The sequence below is a fragment of the Toxorhynchites rutilus genome, chromosome 3 (genome assembly GCF_029784135.1).
Source record: "Toxorhynchites rutilus septentrionalis strain SRP chromosome 3, ASM2978413v1, whole genome shotgun sequence".
Lineage (NCBI taxonomy): Eukaryota > Metazoa > Arthropoda > Insecta > Diptera > Culicidae > Toxorhynchites > Toxorhynchites rutilus.
Genome location: NC_073746.1, coordinates 187,801,318 through 187,817,968, shown reverse-complemented (window position 1 = coordinate 187,817,968; position 16,651 = coordinate 187,801,318). Strand labels below are relative to the sequence as shown.

Genomic DNA, 16,651 nt, shown 5'->3' with positions numbered 1-16,651 from the left:
CCATGAAAAAAAAACTGTTTTTTTGCTCTAACTTTTATATTTCAAATATAAAACGACAGGAACTCCCAATTCCCGTCAACTATTCTCTTGGACTTATTTTACCGACGTCAAAGTTGCCGGTGATTGTATATGTGAATGCTACCATAAGATTTCCATGGGAGAATATTTGACATTTCATTCCTTTACGTTGACTTCACGGTGACGGGACATTGTATGTGTAGCGCACTTAATTCGAAAAACAGTATATTGAACTACAAGGAACTGTATTTAAGTTTTCGGAAACATGAGTTTCCAAAGATATTGTATCTTAATAGTTAATAAGTTATTCTTAACAAGTCCGTATTCCTATGTGCGGGACGGACATCACTAACTTTGACGTTGAGCTTACTCGTTGGGGCTACGTTGGCAGTTCGTTGTTGGAAACCAAACGATTCCATGGAGTGATAGCCAACTTAACTTATTAATTTAGCAATTACCATCTGCAAATTGAAATGAATCTTTTCTGTTGTTTCCGCACAGATTCTCGCAAACCTTCATCGACATCAAGGAGAAGGAGAAAAAACGTGGCACTAGGGGTTTGGTATCCATCCCGGCGAAATATCCTAAAATTGTGGAGAGGCTCCTCGAGACGTTGAACGACACAAGCAAAAACGTTCTAAATGGCACTGACACAATTTTCCGCCCAGAGGATTTGCAGAAGCTTCAAGATAAAATTGCCAAAGAAATATCCAACTCAAACCTGGATCCAAAGGAAATGAATGAACTTCAGGTAGATCGTTTTGTAACTTGCTGACTGGGAACTGAGAGATAACATGTGTGTTTTCATTGTTTCAGGAAAGGATAAACAGGGAGATAACTAATTCAGAAGTATTTAATTTGAAGCACTTCAACGTTTACGATAAATTGAAGAAAATGTTCCGAAAGCCCGAACGAACGCTCAACGGGGTGAAATTTAGTGCATCCGCAAAGGCTCGTGCGTTGATGAATTTACATAACAATGAAGCAGGACGAAGGGTAAGTTTATCGTTTGTCGATCATTTGTTCAGCTTTTATGGTTCAAATCCCCTCCATATTATTTCAGGCTGTCATAAAAAAATCTCGCATCATATGCAAATGTCACGGCGTATCTGGTTCTTGCAGTCTCATTACATGTTGGCAGCAATTAACGTCCATCCGAGAAATTGGTACTATTTGCGTCTACTTCATGAAAAATTAGAACCACATTCTAACATATGTTCAAACGTTTCTTCCATAGGTGATTTTCTGCGAGAGAAATACGACGAATCCACGCAGGTCAAAATCAATAAACGTGGACGGTTGCAGGTGAAAGACCCCAGATATAAAATACCAACTCCGCTGGATTTGGTGTACCTAGATGAGAGCCCCGATTGGTGTCGGAATAACAGACAACTGAAGTGGCCAGGTATATAGTTTGTTATATTTCTAGGGTTGAATACTTAAGACTAGAGGAATGAGCCAATTTAAAAGGAAGTTACATTATTGTTCGCATATAATGAGTTAGTGAGACTAAGGGGTGTATCGAATATATGAAAATATGAAAATATGCTCTGACCTTCGACTTAACGCCTTTCATTAGGTTTTGTACAGTGGACTGACCGGCTTTCTTGGACGCATTTTTCTTGGATTTCGCCATGATATTATTGATATTACCATCCTTTTTCAAGATTCACCTGACAATAGTCCAGTATCTCTCGATCAGACTGAGCTGGGGGAAGTTTGGCGGATTGATGTCTTTCTCAACAAAATATACATCCTTAATCTATCCTTAAATCAGTTTATAGTGGTTTTGGCATAGTGGGTCGATGACAAATTCGCCCAAAATAGTGGTGGAGTGCTATGCTTTATGTATAGTGGAAGCAACCTTTTCTGCAAACACTTAGATTGGTACATATGGGCATTTATTGAGCAGATTGCCTTTCCAAATTTCTCCACCTGAATTGATTTCTCATTGTCACTCACATCCCCTCCAAGCGGAGGCGATCTGGTGTAGTGGTAACATCAGTACCTCTCCCGCTCAAGGTCACGAGTTCAACTCTCGATATTCTTCCAAAAATGGAACCAAAAAGTGACAAACCAGCCAAAAAAGTGTTGAAAGTTATATAATATAGATATCCTCTCCAATGACTGTGGTGTAAAATTGTGGTCCCGGAAGTGTAACGTAAGTGTAAGTTTAAATAACGTAAGTCTCGTTATCCATCAGAATTCACGCATTGAATTTCTGCTAAATTTGATGATACAGCTCCTGGGCTCTGCTTTTCGCTCGTGATTTTTGTTCAGCACTTTGTTTTGATATTTCGCTTCTCGTATGTCGTCAGGTTGTTCTGCTTTTTGATCCACTGCACTATTCCGACCGTCGTCCAAGCTTTTTTCGACAAATCACGTATTGACATCGATTTATTTACGATTCATGAGATTGATTACTTTCCGGTCCAGATCGAGGTTGGAAGGTTCTGGTTTTCTTCCTCTTCCCGGTAAATCATCGAATGAACAGTGTTCGGGAACGGATGAAATAACGCACGGTTGTCGTTAACGTAGAACTTTAAGCTACAAAAATATTTATTTCAAAAAATTTCATTATTCTAAAAATGTTTATAAAATTCTTATAAATTCAGTGCTTTTTGTTTCTTTATTCCACGAACAATCAATTTTAGGTTAAGTAATGACGAAGGTGCACCCGTGGCCGAGTGGTTAGCGTCTCACATTATCATGCCGGGTGTTCGGGTTCGATTCCCCCTTCTGGCCGGGAGATTTTTCGTCAGAGAAATTTCCTTCGACTTGCACTGTGGTTACGCGTATTCTAGAGCTTGCCCCTCGGAATACATTCAAGGCGTGTTATTTGGCTTAAAAATCTCAACTAAGTATTAATAAATGACGCTAGTTAATGCATACGTTGAGACGGCAAAAGTTCCACAGGGAACGTGAAGGTGATTGTGTATGAACCCTGCTCGCCTACGTATTTTAATATAAAGGAATGAATCAATATACGAGGGCTGTCCGATAATTATTCAGCCTACAATAAAAACGAAATTTTGGAAAAGTGGACATTTATTTCTGAACATAGTCTTCTTCTATCTCGATACACTTGACCCAGCGATGCTCCAACTTCTTTAATCCATCTGAAAAATACGTTTTCTCGAGGTCTGCAAAGTAGGCCTCCGTGGCGGCGATGACCTCCTCATTCAACTAAAATTTCTGCCCGGCGAGTGACTTTTTCAAGTTTGGAAACAAAAAAAAGTCGCACGGGTCCAAATCTGGAGAATACGATGGATGAGGCAGCAGTTCGTAGTACAATTCGACCAATTTGGCCGTGACGAAGGCGGATTTTCCATTTTGTCCATTTTCCTAAAATCCGAGGACACGACCGCTTCCACACATGGTCAAAACAAAACTACGATTTCGATTCCGCTGAAATTTTGATAGTAGTCGTTTACGAGAATGTACTACTCGATAAATAATCTCTCTTGCGATACTGATACCATCGGGCGATGAGGCTAAGTACTTATCGGACCGCCCTCGTAAAAAGCCAATTAATAGTACCACAATTTTTTTCTAGCTTTATATAATCGTTTTTGTCTATTGTTTCATTTAACAATTCTGACGATTCTAAGGACCTGCCACATCGGTTCTATTTGGTTGATATTGGGTGTGTACTTGGAAGCGTTGCCAGTAGCAACATCCTCCGCCTCGTGAAGATGGATATCAGCTTCAGCTTTACCTGTCTAGTCTATTTCCAGTACTGACAACTTCGATATGGGTTGCCGGAACAATCCATTCAGCGTTTGGACTATTGCTTGTCTTATTCTACCATCTTTTCCTGGGGTCACTGTCAATATTTTTCCTCGAACCCATCCGTTCCGTCTTGAATCGTCTATGATCACGACCAAAAATCCTGGCTGCACCATTTTCGTCTCCCCGAACCACCTTGTTCTCTTCGTTAATGTAGGAAGATACACCTTAATCCATCGTTTCCAGAAGAGATCAAGGGTGTGCTGAATCAATTTCCACGATCTGCCTACTGCCGAGGAATGATCTATCAACTTCTCAGTCGGTTGTTTTACGCCACTTGAAGACCAGAGCAAAAAGTGATTTGGTGTAAGGGCTTCTTGTTCGGCCGCGTCTAGTGGTAGATAAGTCAACGGGCGTTCGTTCACAATAGCTACAGCTTATACAGCTATGGTATACAGTGCTTCGTTGTCCAACGTTCGCTCTTGTGGAAGACTTCTGATCACTATTTTAACCGACCTAACCAAGCGCTCTCATGAGCCACCCATGTGGGGAGCGGAAGGTGGTATGACCAACGACCCACATTCACACGGTGATTGGACCAAAGTAGTCCGAGCCAACATAGCTAAACGATCGAATAAATGGGGACAGTCTTGCCGCAGGTAACGGTGCCATTCTTGGAACGGATGGTCGAGCCTTTTGTATTTTGCACCATAGACACCGGTTGACTACGGTTTTTACAAGCACTCGCAGCCGTGGCACATAGAGACGTTGGCGCACTTCGTTGACCACCGTCTCAGAATGCGCATGTAGATATTTCCGATGACAGCTGTCTACAACCAAGAATGTCACTCGATGCTGCCTCGGGAGTATAATGGGACGCTTTTGATCTGCCGAAGCTACCTGTAGCGCACCTACGCGCCCATCAACGTGCAAATTGCCCTGATCATCCAGTGTCGGCATCAATTTAAAAAGCACACTTGGTTTACCCACCGTTTGGTGTTCATCGAAGGGCAATCGCTCGTTTTTCTGCAAGATGGTGATCTCACCTGTGTACGCATCTAGCTAAACAATTCTTCGTAAAGGGCTGCTGCATGTTCTTTCTACTGGCGTCCACAAAACGTCTAATATAAGCTACAGTCCGTAGCAAGCGATGCCAGTTCGAAAAACGGTCAAATTGAATCAATGATGGACATTGCACCGACGTAACTCTTCATCGGTAGAAGAAATTTGCTGTACTTACTGTGGTCAATTCTGTTCATTCAAGTACAAGAGGTCCAACGAACCAACGACTGGAAGCGTCAAAGCAAGGGCATTTTCCCCACTTGGTGGCTTCGTCCGCTACGTTGAGCTTGCTTGGTGACCATCTCTATTCGTTCGCGTTCGTTGGTGACAATATTTCGCCAACTCGACAAGCAACGAACTGGCGATAACGGCGGCGCCCGGACCCAATCCAAGCTAGCACGATCCTTGAATCGGACCAGAATACTCGTCGCCGAACAGGGACCGAATGTCCATCGAAATTTGTTTGGCACATATCTTTAGATACCTTCAGCGCCAATACTCCGTCGTACATCGCGTTTCAAAGCTTGTGGAACTCCCGCCGAGATGTTTTTCAGTGTCTGTCTCCTGTCTGTGTTGTATACCAAGGTCTGATTCTGGAAATAAATCCTCAGTGTCCTTTATAGGTAGCCAGGACCCTTCAATTTGCGTAGCACCTCGGCGATGGTCTTCCAGGCGGCACTGTTGTAGACGTTTTCCACGTTGATTAAAATCACGACACAATAACGATCATCACTTCATTTTTGTTTAAGGGAGACCTGAGCTTTCTCGATAACTTTCCAAATAGCGTCCACTATCGACTTTCCTTACCGGAACCCGAACTGCATTTTCGACAATCCGTGATCACGCTCCGTGCATTTCATCAATCTGCTGAGAATAGTTCTCTCCAAGAGTTTTCCTAAAGTATCCAGCAAACAAATAGGTCTATACGATGCTGGATCTCCAGATGACCTTCCTGGTTTCGAAAGCAGCACTCAACGTTTGAATTTCTTCGATACTTCGTTTTGCGCCACAGGCTCCGATCAGACCGATAGCAGAATAAAAACGAGTTTGGGAGAAGGAGTGCATAGGGCTTTGGCGCACGAGTGAGAACATTCTCTTACCACTTCACAATCATAACTAAATAGATTTCCGATGGGTACCTGGTTATATACATATTTGTGTGATTTCAATAGCCTGCTTTTGAAGCAATTTGTGAGTTATTTTTTTGTGTTGATGGAATTTATCCATCCTTTGATCCATGTCCGTGTTTGATCTATCACCAGGGGGTTCGTTTTCGTTTTTTGACTTTGCACCTCAATACTGAAGTGAAAAATGGATGGGAACACTGAGATAAATTCACTTTGTAACAGGAACAGCCATCATTTTCTAATGTTCTAATATTTACAGGGACTCACGGTCGAATTTGTAACAAGAGTTCGTCGGGGTTGGATGGATGCGCGATTCTCTGCTGCGGTCGAGGCTACAATACGAAAAAAATCGTTGTAAAGGAGCGATGTAATTGCAAGTTTCAGTGGTGCTGCCAGGTTAAATGTGATATATGTACGAAGCATATAGAAGAATACACGTGTAAATAGTAGGTATGGACAGTGGATGATGAAGAATTGCCACCGCGAGCTTAGTCATGAGAGGCTACCCCAAAAATGGATCGAATTGAACAGTCGCGTAGATGTGTTCTGGTTGCATAATACTTTGAACGTTTTTCTCGTGTGCAAGTACTCAGAATGTGCAGAAGAACATTATTTATTACACCGTCGTAGAATGAATGAATGACCTTAGGATACACATTTTATTATAGTGTTTCTGCTGTATGTGCTATACTAGTTGATAATTTCGATTAAAGTTTATATTGTTTCTGACAAATGGTATAGAACGGAAAATATCAGTTTATCGTTGGATATAGAATAAGTTAGAATATGTATACATCAGACTGCGTGATTTATGTAATGCATATTTGTAGATCCTTAGGAAGCCTGGAATTTGCATAGTTTGAAACATATCAAGAGATTATGTTTTGCAAATTGATGTTTCTTTTCATTTAGGTGTCATAAAAGATTTCAAGAGCAATAGAAAACTCAAACAGATTGCAGTGCAGCAGTAGCTTTTCTGTGTCAGCCTTCATGTCTCGAAACATGTCGTTCATTAGTGTGACCAAATATTTATATTTTTCTTCCTGAACCACTATTTTTATTTACATTCCAGAAATTAATCCCACGTTCGAGTTGCACAAGTAAGTTTCAGCTTAAGTAGTCGTTCCTAACAAATCACTATTGTCATTTATGAATACGAATAGTGCGTCTAAAACATTTCTAGCTTGTTCTATTACACTTTTCATCGCGGAAATACAAACCTGGTGAAAGCCAGGATATTTTACGGAGATCCAGAACGTGCATAGATGGTTATGAAGTAAAATTACGAAAATATTCTTGGATGATCAGTATTAAGTGCAACGGGTATGTTTATCAATGCCACAAATACTTTGCATTTTAGTAACATTTTGATATCTTGCATAGTGGGAGTGAACAATAAATACATGCATCTCATTCCGATAATAGTATATGTATATATAAATATACATAATAAAATAGAAATGTGTTTTAACATCAGTATTATTAGAACTACTACTGCTTATGAGCTCTCATAATAGAATCCTAGGTGTAATAATAGGGAACGATCCGATGATTTCAGTTAGATGAATATTTATTGACATGACGTCTTATAAAAAGCACCCCACCCCTGGAGTGAAACTAATACTTTGCGTTTTAAAACAAGTTCAATACTGAAATTCAAAATGTATGCCCACTTGCTGTCTGCGTAACGGATGAATAGACCAATCAGTAATGTTTTCGAAGGCGACCCGTGTGAATGGTCGTTCAAGTTATGAATGTCATTTAAAGCAATGAATACGAGATTACGTGTAATTAAAATAAATATATTCAAGATTCGCATGTCATTTATAATTTCAAACAGATATCACATGATCGTTTGGGAGTAATACGTAATGTTTCTAAGAAAAAAAGATAATCACTATTAGCGAATTCGTTTTTGAAACTGGGTTAGTTCCAAACTGACCCTGTAATAAAAAAAACGTTTTCGGGTTCACGAATGAGGCGGTTTATTGGTGTGCGTTATATACCTACTCTGACTTGTTTATATTTGCGATGGCAAATGTACAGTGTCGACGTCTGGTGGCGATATTAGTGTTTGGGAGGTAAATTATTCTTTATCAGATCAGAAGGACTAAGTGCAGTGTAAAATTACATAAGTTTGAATGAAAATGTCTACTTCAGGTTAATTGATTACCTAACACATGTAGTCCTTTATCGACACATTTCCTGTTTGTTCCACAAATAATTACCAATTATATATATAAAAATGGTGTGATGTCTGTCTGTCTTTCTGTCAACAGAACAGAATTAATCAAGCAAATGAAACGAAATTTGCCAAGTAGAGATTGGAAAAATGGGTGCGATATACTATGCTCTAGGGATCATTGAAACACTGCCCATCGACCATTATTTTATTTTTTCAGACAGTCTCAGCTCAATAGAGGCAATCCGCTCAATGAAAGTTGATAAACGCTCATCTTATTTCCTAACAAGAATAAGACATCTATTGAGTGTTTTGATCGAAAAATTATTCAAGATTACCTTAGCATGGGTTCCCTCTCATTGCTCGATTCCGGGGAATGAGAAAGCGGACTCGCTAGCTAAGGTGGGCGCTTCAGAAGGCACACTTTTTGAAAGGCAAATTGCCTATAATGAATTTTTTCACATTCCTCGTCAGGACACACTCGTTAGTTGGCAGCGCATGTGGAGTGAAGATGAGTTCGGTCGCTGGTTACACACGATTATTCCTAAGGTTTCGACGAAAGCTTGGTTTAAGGGATTGAAAGTAGGTCGTGATTTCATTCGCGTGATATCTCGGCTTATGTCCAATCACTACAACCTAAACGCGCATCTCTATCGCATTGGGCTCGCAGCAAACAATCTTTGTGATTGTGGCGATAGCTACCACGACATCGAGCATATTGTCTGGTCGTGTATCCGGTTCCATGCTGCTCGCTCTCAGCTCTCTAGAGCACTGAGAGCAAAAGGCAGACAATCGAATATCCCTGTTCGGGATATCTTAGGTAGCCGTGATCCTGATCTTCTTCTTCATCTATACCTGTTCCTCAGAAACGCCGATGTCAACGTTTAATGATATTTCCTTCGTTGTGTCCCTGTTTCATATCCCTCCTATCCGATCTATAAACTTTTACTTAGTCGCGGCAATACATACACACACTCTTTACAGATACACGGGCCAAAGGTTGTGCAGTCCACTGATCATTCAACAAGAGCCAAAGGTTTTACCGCTCATGACAACTCTACACGAACTGATGATTGCGCCGGCTAGTGACCATTCTATCCTGGATTCCTCGAGTCGAGAAAGACGCACCACGCTAGATATGGGGTACAGACTAGGGAGCGTTGCTGATTAATGGTCAGCTGCATCCCAATAGGAAGTAGCCCGTGTCGGGCACACGTATAGAGCATCGAAGACTGCAACATACCAATTATGAGAACACTTTTAATACTAACCTCGAGCCAACCGCGAGTAATCGGTTACATATTACTAACATAGTTGTAAGACTTTTGTAAAAATATTGGACTCCCGGCCCCGTCAGGCTAACGCCACATGTGCCTTAATAAAAAATATATTTTGGGAAAAAAAAAGTAGAGGTTTTAGTGTGCAATAAATGATTCTATGGTGGTTAGATACCCCTCCCCTCTCTCTCTTAGGGGCTGCCATACAAATGAAGCACAAATTTCTGCATTACTCGATAATTAATCAAGCAAATGAAACCAAATTAAACATATGGAGGTTTAAGGGTGCAATAAATAATTCTATGGTGGTTAAATATTGCACCCCCTCTCTAAGAGGGGGGCTGCCATACAAATGAAACACAAATTTCTGCATCACTCGAGAATTAATCAAGCAAATACAACCAAATTCGGCATGTGGCTTAAGGGTGCAGTAAATGATTCAATGGTGGTTAGACACAGAAAACGTGGATGTGATAACGAAAAATAAATTTTGGCCGGGACGAAGTTTGCCGGGTCAGCTAGTTTGTGTTGTATTGGGTAAATGTCCCTTGTTTGTCTTGTATTGGGTAAATGTACCAATTACGGAGGACATATGTAACCAACTTGCAGAAATTGGCGAATAAATACTCAATTTTAGTTCAAAAGTATACAAAAGTATACTCTTTTCTACAGTTTGAACTCTGTTTTTGAAGATTCTCACTGATATTGCGATGATTAATTGACTAAATTGTATAAAAAACATGTTCGAATATCCCACTTCCATGTACCCATTATGGTTATAGTCAGTGGCGTCGAGTGAAGCTTTTGCAACCGGGGCGGAAGAGTCGATTTGCACCCCCACCCCCCGTCAGAAATCATATTTATCGAATTCCTTCATATAAATAAAACAAATAAAAAATCGTGCACACCAGTTTTGAGATGTAATACTTGAATGCTTCTATCTTTTTGTGTGTATGTGTGGTAGAGAATACTAAAAAATCGATTTTTTCTGTTTTTTTAAAGATTTTATAGATTAACACAGTGTTCTATTAACCATGTCAATAGTTAAGCCAAATGTTGTTCTACTACACTACTGAGCGTTCAAAAGTGCCCTATGATATGTAAATCCACAGCGTGAAAACGTGAGGTACAACCATAATAGGAACAGGCCAGCTTTTGATATTGTGATAATTGGCACGTAGATGTAAAGTTGTACCAATTATGGTAATACTAAAATACATGTTATTTCGATAAAATCGTATAAATTGGTCGAATCACAACATCAAGAAGGTGGTAATGTACGCATCTACACTGAGTTTGCATCAAAATAGCCACTTCACAGCATTAAAATCTCATTATTTTGACCGCATATTCCTTAGCAAAATGCTATGAAGCAAGCTAAATTTTTCAACGAAAGAACAATATTTCGCATGGAAAATACCAAAATCGACAAAGAAGAGATTTCTGATGTTTCCGGATGGCCGACGGTCCTGAGCGACAAAAAGCTCCAAAGGATGGCTACATCGTACTTGGCTTGGTACTTGGCCGGGAGGTCCGTGCAACCGACCAAACAGTGAAAAAGTACCTGGTGAACATGGACATACATGTCAGGAAGGGCGAAAACGCGGTGTTCTGGACGGATCGGCCCACTACTCGAAGCGATTATTAGAGGAGATGAAGCGGCTGAATATCGATGTGGTACCCCAGTCGGTGAACCCGCCCAACGTTCCCCAGCTGCGTCCCATCGAGAATTTCTGGGCAAACCTAGAATGTAAGATCTACTCCAACAATTTTGTTGCGAAAACTGAGAAGCAATTAATAGATAAAACGAAGAAAGAACTCAAAAACACGCTACACGCATGTTCTCGTCCGCATGGCAAATGTTCCGGTTAACTGACGGAAGGCTACTCCCAAGGGCGTAGAATTTTTTTGCAAGTAAGCTAATATAATTACCTTCCATGGGAAATCTATCACTCAATCTGTTTTAATTTTTTTATCACCATCCGAAAAAAGTCAATTTTTTATTGCAAACGTTAACTCAAGGGAAAGAGGAGCCATCCAACGTTCAACGATTGATGATTGATTGATTGATGATAAATCGAAAAAATATATGACCTTTTTCAAACGGGTTCTCGTCTGGTCCTCCATCCACATTGTTTATGATTACTAGCTTGATTATCCATGAAGCTGAATAATCTCGAATTCAGACAGCTCGCTCACCCTTTTAAAATCGAGCCCGTGAGAAAATGCATTCAAAGAACAGTGCCTTCTTGAACGAACTGCATTGTGCATTGCACCACTGTATTGAACTACTTCAACATTACCAAGGTGCCCTACGATCCTGCGATAACAGACGAAATAAGCTTCTGTTTAGCAGCCATGACAAAATCAAGATCTGTGTTTTTTGTCGGAAAAATATTTGTATCTTAGTTTTTTCTCAAAAAATCTGCATTGAAATCTGTATTAGGTTTATAAGTCCAATTTTCAAGCATATTTTTAGCTTTAGTATCATTGATAGGTATAGAAATTATTGATTAGATGATGTTGATGGTATCAATGTAATGCCAGAAACTATATAAACTGTAGTAAAAATACATTGCTTTATTGAGGTGCAATGGAAATTTATTCAGTTACCAGGGGATCACATTGATCACATTGAGCAACGTAAATACCTTCATTATAATATATTTTAAGTACACATGTAATGGTAGTAATCAATTAAAAGGTAGCACAATAAGGCCAGGCTGAAGAACTGTCAACGCTTGAAAAGGGCACAATAAGTTACTATATAGCTAATGCGTAGGATATGAACAGGACAGGAATTTTTCATTCTAAACAAATTAATCGGGTATGTTTTTATTTAAACTTATATGTTTTATTCAAACTTGAATCGTCCACCCATTTGATGGTTCAGCAGACGGTCCTAAAAGATATTGTTTTGTTCTCGCCCAGTTCAATAGCTTCTATTTTTACATCTTCAACATCTACGTAGATATCTTCAGATGCTTTTTCTAAATCTCATAAGTCTGGTCATGGAACATCAGATTTGATGTATTATTTTTGGCATGTATTACTCAAGAGAGTAAGATCGGAGTGTGTTCGGCGAAATGTTATGATAAATACATTGAATTGAAAATATATAGCTTCGCCTTTAAAACTACGAAAGTCTAATTGAATTTTTAACCCAAAATTGAGTATACATCAACAAAATAAACCATACGCTACATGCATTTTGCTCGTAAACAACAATATCGTTTTATTTTTCTTACAAGCATTCTCGTTCTATTTATCCATTCCGTCCAGCGCAAATCAGTTCAGCTGCACTCGTTCGTTCGCAAACAATTTGCCCGCAAACACTTCGTTCTCAAACAGTTCACTCTCAATCAGTTCTTTCCCATACAGTTCACTCGCAAACCGTTTTGACGTAGGACTACGTCTTTCATTTCTATACCGGGGTGTAAAATCAAAGTTTCGAAAACGAAAGCGTTACGCCGGAGACCGAGATTTTGAGTGTTAATAGCTCCTAAACAACTGAACGAAATGGTATGATAAACACTTCATTCGAAAGATAAAATGTCTACGCGTTCTATACTTGTTACTTTCTGATCCAAAAACTTGTTTCAATAGTCTTAAATTTGCTTTCAAAATAGGCTATTGAAATCACCAATCGGTATATAAGCGAGCGCCGCTCGGAAATCCACTCAGTTCTAATTGAACAGCGATTGGAGCATGTTGTCGCTGTTGTGGTGAAGCTCTTCATTTATCATGAAAGCGCGGATGAACGGTGTCACCAAGAGCCTGTTTGTGCACCTTAGGCCAGAAAGGAATCCATCAGGAGAAGAGTGATGCTACAAACGGTTCCCCGGGAAGATCTCGAAGCAGCCGCTACACACACACACATACACGCACGGAATTCTTTCCGTTTGGATCGAGAAAGATCCGGAGAATAATCTGCCAGTTCCTCTAGGAATTTAAAAATACATTCATGTGAAAGAGTTTATTTGAATGTTTTCTATCCATGTAACACTGTGACCGAATATGTTTCAATCAAGTGCTATTAACAGATGGTTATCGAGTTAGCATTAACCACTGGTGGGCTTCCAGTATCGAGGAAAATGTGGAAATATCTAATCGTTACTGAAAATAATCTGCCAGTTCCTCTGGGAATTTAAAATTACATTCATATGAAAGAGTTTATTTTAATGTTTTCTATCCATGTAACACTGTGACCAAATACATTAGGTTTTGTGATTTTTCAATCAATCGCAATCAACAGGATAGCTTCTGAAGATTATTCTTCCCCATCAGTAGGATATTTCCGTATCCAATATTGGATGCATAAAACCTTGTGCCTCCAACGTAACGCTCTCGTTTTCGAAGTTCTCCAAATATTCATTCATTCAGAATGAATTCAGATTCAACTTCATACAAATGATCTCTAAATCAACGATAGTCCTACGTCACCCTTGCGGTTATACCATAGATATAACCCACTTCCTGTTTTTTCGGAATCAGTTCGTTCACAAACCGTTCGGTCGCCATCACTTCGTGGGAACTACCGTTCTTTGAAAAAGAACGACCGTTCGTTCACTCTTTTCGGCGAACTAGTTCTTTCGTACCCATCTCTAGTTTTGATGTCCGAATTAATCTGAGTGGATTCAGGTGTTTCAGTTTGTTTTGTTCATTTCAACAATCAATATCAAAACGTAGTTCAAAAAACAGTAAAATAGAATTTCGGTCGTAATTGAATCTCTCTAGGTTATACTTAACGACAGTTAAGAGGTTTATCCATTACAACCATCCTCCTTAGGGGCGTAGGATCATCTGCTCTGGTTCTCAATAGTTTCAGGTTCTTTTTCGGATATAATATTATAAAGATCCTGCTACGCAGGCGCGGTTCGGACTTTAGAATGCTAGAGCTGTTCGAATGAATCACTTCATCATAATGAGCGGATTCGGATCAGCTCGCAATCAAAAAACGCAGCTCTTCATCTCGTGTCGGAATTGAAAAACTGAGGAGACCCTGAAGACCTACAAAGCTGTGAAACTGCAGAGCGGCAAAAAATTGTGAGTTGTGAAATCCGAAAGAACTTTCCGCCTCCCGTTTTTCGTGATATGACGTAACTTTGTTTTTGTTTCGTCGATTCTGTAGCTTTAATGATTAGAAATGACCAAGGATGGAAATTATGCGATCATGATTCGATCCATGATTAATAGCAAACAGCACAGATCGCGATCTGTACAAGTTGCGATCAACTATAACTCCTCTCCCTTCCCAACAGAATTATGTTCTCTTGGTTAATCTGAGTTTATTAATAGATCGTATCAGCGGATCTAGATAGAAGAAACGAAAGACTCTTTCCACTCGGTTTGTGTGCAAATCGCAGCAGTAATTTGCTCCACGAAGGCAAGTGTTTCTACAGTATACGATTCTCAGTATCTCGCCTCTCCGCTCAGTTTAGCTTGCCACAACCCGAATGTTACCGAATGTGAGATTGACTCTCCGAGCGCGTCTTTGCAGGCGAGACGGGAGACGGGTGTGAAGCAAAACCGCACTCGTCACCAGCCATTCGTTTCGGCAACGGAAAATCAGAACGATGTAATGCTCAGATCATAAATGTTCGTCAGTACTGCCCATGATTGCATAGGAGACGTAATCGACAACACCATTAGTGTTGGGAAAGCGCATTTTTGTTGTTTTTTGGCCTACAAGCATAACCATGCAAATATCCGATGAAATGATCCGTCCATTTGAAGGATATTATCGGCAAAAAGAGGGCCTATGTGATTTTGCGGATTATAACATATTTTTTACATTTGGAAAATGCTTGCGTCTATTTATGCGGACAATCAATCGTTTCAATGAACATTTGTCCGCATAGCTAGACGTAATCACCAGGTTGCTCTGTTTGTAGCGTTAGTATTTACAATTCCGATAGTAGTCAAAACGTCTTCGTCGGTAGTTTTAGTTGTTATCGGATAAAATCAAAAAGGTTTGGAAGAAATTTAGTGAAATGTCTGGAAAAGGTGCTCTTGATTTGTTGCGAGTCTATGATAGTACTTTTTTCCTGAAGAATACTCTGGGATATGATAAGAACAACAGGTTCGTGTTTTTTTTCAATTAATTGAATTTGTAAAAAAGATGGTGAAGTGACTTACTCCAACGGTATGAGTAAATGCTGAGTATGTGGAATAATTCAATGTTGAATCCGAGGAGTTACAATGCTAAGAAGCAATATTATTTCAATTTTACTACTGATCTGATTGTTTCATTATCTACTTGAAGATCCAAATGCAGAAATTTAGGTAATTATAACATTAAAAAACACAATTGCTTCTCTTTGTTCATTGTGTACAGAAAATAGTAATTATTTGAACAGCGTTTCGATGGTTTCCTATATTCATCTATTAGGAAACACTAAGAAATAAGACATTATCGTGACATCCATTTTTGGACTCTACAAAGAATGTGATTCAAATGTAGATTTAGCTTATAGCACATAATACTGACAATTGTTGATTTTCGAACGTTGTATGAAAGCTGTATGGAACTACGTCCGTTATGCGGACAGTGATTTTTCGAAAAGGTTTTTTCAAAATTGCTCAAATGTTTTCGAACAAAAAATGTTTGTTTGCATTGTGTAGAATGCGAATAAGTCGATTTTGTTCATTTTGTCGTTTACGTCTCCTATACAAACATGGGCAGAGTAGTAAACAGTCCGAACAATATCTGATCCCCAGCTTCGCCAGCTGAGATTAATCGTTTGTAGCGTGCCCTCACGGTAAACTTTCAATCGTATGAGCAAAGCTTTGGGAATACAGACAGTAATGATTCCACTGCCATAGCGCTTTTGTGAGATTTTGGCAGCTCTCCGTTTAAAGTGTTCTCTATGTGTAAGCATGGAGAAAACGTAAGCATCGCTCGTTGCTGATGACGTCAATACATCTGACTAGTGGTATATACCTATTCATTGATCGCTCGAGGCGCTCACTGGAAATGACAGATGGAAAAAGTATTTCGAAGATATTAATCGTTAGTTCATCAGATTATTCATATAACACTATACAAAATAATAATCATTATTACCGTATGTGCTTTAATGTTTGCACCGTTAAACAATGTCAACATTTTAAAAAATATCAAAAATTTTGGTTCTCTCAATTATATTAATCATCTATTGAATTTCCACTTGCTGCAATTAAGGCCTCCATACGTTTCCGGAACCATTTCTCTCCTGGTACGAGTCAATATTTGTTTGAGGCTTGCTCTACTTGGG

The 16,651-nt window shown here is 39.5% G+C and overlaps 1 protein-coding gene across 1 annotated transcript in view; it reads left to right on the top strand.

Annotated features, from left to right (window-relative positions):
* Positions 1-7,741, top strand: part of LOC129776385 (protein Wnt-5) — a 110,946-nt gene extending 103,205 nt beyond the window's left edge. Inside the window, exons 5-9 of the mRNA XM_055781985.1 lie at positions 520-769; positions 835-1,014; positions 1,082-1,184; positions 1,256-1,423; positions 6,196-7,741. Coding sequence (XP_055637960.1) covers positions 520-769; positions 835-1,014; positions 1,082-1,184; positions 1,256-1,423; positions 6,196-6,383 — 889 coding nt within the window. The 3' untranslated portion in view covers positions 6,384-7,741. The remainder of the gene's footprint in view (positions 1-519; positions 770-834; positions 1,015-1,081; positions 1,185-1,255; positions 1,424-6,195) is intronic.
* The last annotated feature ends 8,910 nt before the right edge of the window (positions 7,742-16,651 follow it).